The sequence below is a fragment of the Triticum aestivum genome, chromosome 6D (assembly GCF_018294505.1).
Source record: "Triticum aestivum cultivar Chinese Spring chromosome 6D, IWGSC CS RefSeq v2.1, whole genome shotgun sequence".
Classification (NCBI taxonomy): Eukaryota; Viridiplantae; Streptophyta; class Magnoliopsida; order Poales; family Poaceae; genus Triticum; species Triticum aestivum.
In genome coordinates this window covers 337,407,748-337,411,022 of record NC_057811.1, presented here as the reverse complement: position 1 = coordinate 337,411,022, position 3,275 = coordinate 337,407,748, and the positions used below count along the sequence as shown (strand labels likewise).

The 3,275-nt window shown below is 51.9% G+C and overlaps 1 protein-coding gene across 1 annotated transcript; it reads left to right on the top strand.

Annotated features, from left to right (window-relative positions):
- The first annotated feature begins 200 nt into the window (after positions 1-200).
- LOC123144971 (cyclin-P4-1) lies at positions 201-2,510 on the top strand. The gene is made up of 2 exons (XM_044564247.1): positions 201-688; positions 1,907-2,510. The coding sequence occupies exons 1-2, from the start codon at positions 324-326 to the stop codon at positions 2,166-2,168; spliced, it is 627 nt and encodes a 208-aa protein (XP_044420182.1). The 5' UTR covers positions 201-323; the 3' UTR covers positions 2,169-2,510.
- Positions 2,511-3,275: the final 765 nt, after the last annotated feature.

Below are 3,275 nucleotides of genomic sequence, written 5' to 3'. Positions count from 1 at the left end.
TCAAAAAAAAAAGTCTTATATTTTGATTCAGACGGAGTACTATCCATCCACTAAAAATACGCTTAACCCTAACGGTTTTCCATGGCGCAAATCTCCAATGAAAGTTCTCCCCTTTCTTTTCTGTATCTACATGAGCATATCTCATCTCCCAACAATGGAGTACCAGATTAACTAACAGAAAAAATAAATTAACCGCCTTCCTTCTCCATCCCCTCCCCGTCCTACATAACGGAGCCCGTGCATTTTCTCCCCACCTGTTCTCCATCGGCCCAAAGAGTTCGACACGTGCACCGCCTCCGTACGCCAGGGGCCAAGACGCGGCCATGGCCGAGGCCGGGGAGCTGGTGGTGAGCGGCGCCCAGCAGGACGACATGCTGCGGGTGGTGGCCGCCCTGGCCGGCATCCTGGAGCGCGTCACCGAGCGCAACGACGCGGTGGCCACGCCCGCGGAGGCGGCGCCGGCGTCGGCGTTCCGGGCGACGACCAAGCCGGGCATCTCGGTGCGCGCGTACGTGGCGCGCATCGCGCGGTTCGCCGGGTGCAGCCCCGCGTGCTACGTCGTCGCCTACATCTACCTCGACCGGCTGCTGCACCGCGCCCGCCGCTTCGCCCTCGCCGTGGACTCCTACAGCGTGCACCGTCTCCTCATCACGACCGTGCTCGCCGCCGTCAAGTTCATGGATGACGTGTGAGTTCCCCTTAATGCTAAATTAATCCAACAGCTCAACCAGTTAATTTGTACTGTACCTCTATACATGATCATCTTCGTCTTGGTGGCCTGATTCGAATTATGCCAATTAGCTCGCCTTGCACTCAACTCAATACTCACCATGTTGTTGGCAGTCGTCATGCTCTGCTTGGTTAACATCTCAGACCAATATTTAGACCTCTGGATGGTAATACTGCCGAGGGATGCATTACTAGGACCACCTGAATTTTGGTTCTCTGCTCTTTGGATTTAGCTTGCTGGTTCGAACACCTGAGATTCTTGTGCCAAGAATAGCGAGCTGTGACAAAGTGCTTTGCTCCTCTTCTACTCTGACAAAGGAATAGGTTGAGACTTGGGAGTGCCTTCGAAGTAACTCCAGCATCATTCCACTTCCATTTTCAGAATTGTGCAGCCATTTGCTTTGGACATAGCATATCAGCTCCTAGCTAGTAACTGTCGGTGCAGACTGCAGACATAGATAGCTAAGGTTTTTCTTCCGGTCAGCTCAGTTCATACAGTATAGAAGCACACCTAAATTCACAAAATATCAGCAGCAGTAATCATTGGCACATGTGCAGTCCTGTGCTAATAATGCACCGGAGAGGGCAATCAGTGGGTAGGTGCCTACCTTTAACTACGGTGTCAAGCTAGGATTTGCACTAGGTACTGGGTACACAGAGTGATTTGTCCTTGCGAATTAAAGCAGGCAGTATACGGCAAAGTTATGTCTGTTGAGTGAGCGGAGCAGAAAAGACATAGTATGTGGTGGCTGCTCCTTCCACCAAACCACACGCATCAAGCGTGGACCCGAGGACATGGACTAGAACCCGGCCCTGCCCACCCGCCTTTTTGTTAGGAACTTAATCCAGTGCCAGTTGTGGCGGATTGCGACTGGTAACTTGCCATCTCTGCTGATGTTTGCTGTTCCGTTTTCCCCCATAGTCTTTGCTGAGATTGATATACTTAATTGGACCAACTTGGCATCCTTAAAAGAAACGTTTTGGACTTTCGTGCCTAGTTGGTAATTCTGGTTGTGCTTTGTTGGGCTGCTTAATTGATCCTTTGACTGCAAAACTCTTAACACCATCCTCCCTGTAAAAAAATCAGCTGAATGAATTGAACAAATTGTATGAAAAAATAATGAAGTACAGTGGCACGGTGTTCCCCTTTGAAAGGCCTGTGTTTCTCTGTACGCAGATGCTACAACAACGCCTACTTCGCCAAGGTCGGGGGCATCAGCCTGGTCGAGATGAACTACCTGGAGGTTGACTTCCTGTTCGGCGTCGGGTTCGACCTCAACGTCACGCCGGAGACGTTCGGCCACTACTGCGCCGTGCTCCAGTCCGAGATGCTCTGCGCGGAGGCTCCTTCTGCGCCGCCGAGGCTGCAGTACTGCTGTCTCACTGAATCCGAGGACGATGCCGCCAGCTGCGGCAGCCAGCAGCAGCTGGCGGCATGAAGCCGCCGGCCGGCCAGCACCGCGCTTGGAAGCAAGTTCGCATTACATGGCCTGTTGCATGATGCCTGCATTTCTGTTAGTCTGTATTTAAGTTTGTAGTGCTAGCTAGCTAGGTGGTCGTCGCCTTCTTCCATGCCCTGCTGCATGATGCTTGCAACAATGCTTTCTCGTCCTTAGTTTTTGTTTGTTGTGGTCGTGTAGGTCAGTGAAACACTAGCGTGTTAGGCTTTTGCCGGATTTTTCTCTTGTGAAACGGATTGTACAGTCTTGAACCTGTTGGTAACTTTAGCATTCCATATGTATATATTGTCACATTGGGTTATAGTGACACTGACACCAAAAGTGAATCGCAGCAGTGAGTCTTTTTTCTCTCTTGGTAATAGGCATTTTCATTCGATCGATATACCGAGACAATACAGTTGCAGTGTGTGAGTGGCTGGCCTCTACATAATATGATGGGAAACGTTCAACACCGGCTGACCGGCCGAAGGCAGCGCCGGTCTCCTCGCGTAGTGGGCTCGCAGCAGGTGGCCCATGCACCGCTTTGCTTTGCCCTTATCTCATCCACGGGACGCCCTCCTCCACTCATTTTTTCAACCCAAACATAATCTATCTTCCTCTTAAATCCATGGCAAAACAAATCACACACAATTTGCAACTCCGGCGAGAGCAGCATCTACTGTTCGCGGACACGCGCAGCTCGCGCTCTGCCCCAGTAGCACGCCGCGTGCAGCTCTGGCGAGGGCAGCATCTACTCGCCGCGGCCTTCCCCAGCAGATGGCTTGCTGCAGACGAAGATCTGCACGCCCCGCTCCGCTCGCAGGAGAGGGCAACCACCAACAGAAGATGATGCAACCTCGGCTCGGCGGAGCTACAAGCATAGGCTCGCGGAGCTGCAACCAGCCACACAAATGCTAGAACCGGCGACGGCCATGCTGCGACGGCTTCGGCGGCGATCCAGCTTTGCTGGAACCAGCTACTTTTTTTGCTGGAACCATCATTAATTTTTGGTACCACCCACTCGCCCAATTTTTTTGCTACCAGGTGATTTTTGCTGCAACCGATGAACCATTTTGCTACAACCCTTTCGATTTTTTGTTACTACCA

Excerpts from the sequence above, each read along its gene's own strand:
- LOC123144971 (XM_044564247.1), top strand. The coding sequence starts at position 324 with ATGGCCGAGGCCGGGGAGCTGGTGGTGAGCGGCGCCCAGCAGGACGAC. Across the intron at positions 689-1,906 it reads GTCAAGTTCATGGATGACGT|ATGCTACAACAACGCCTACT; the intron begins GTGAGTTCCCCT and ends CTCTGTACGCAG.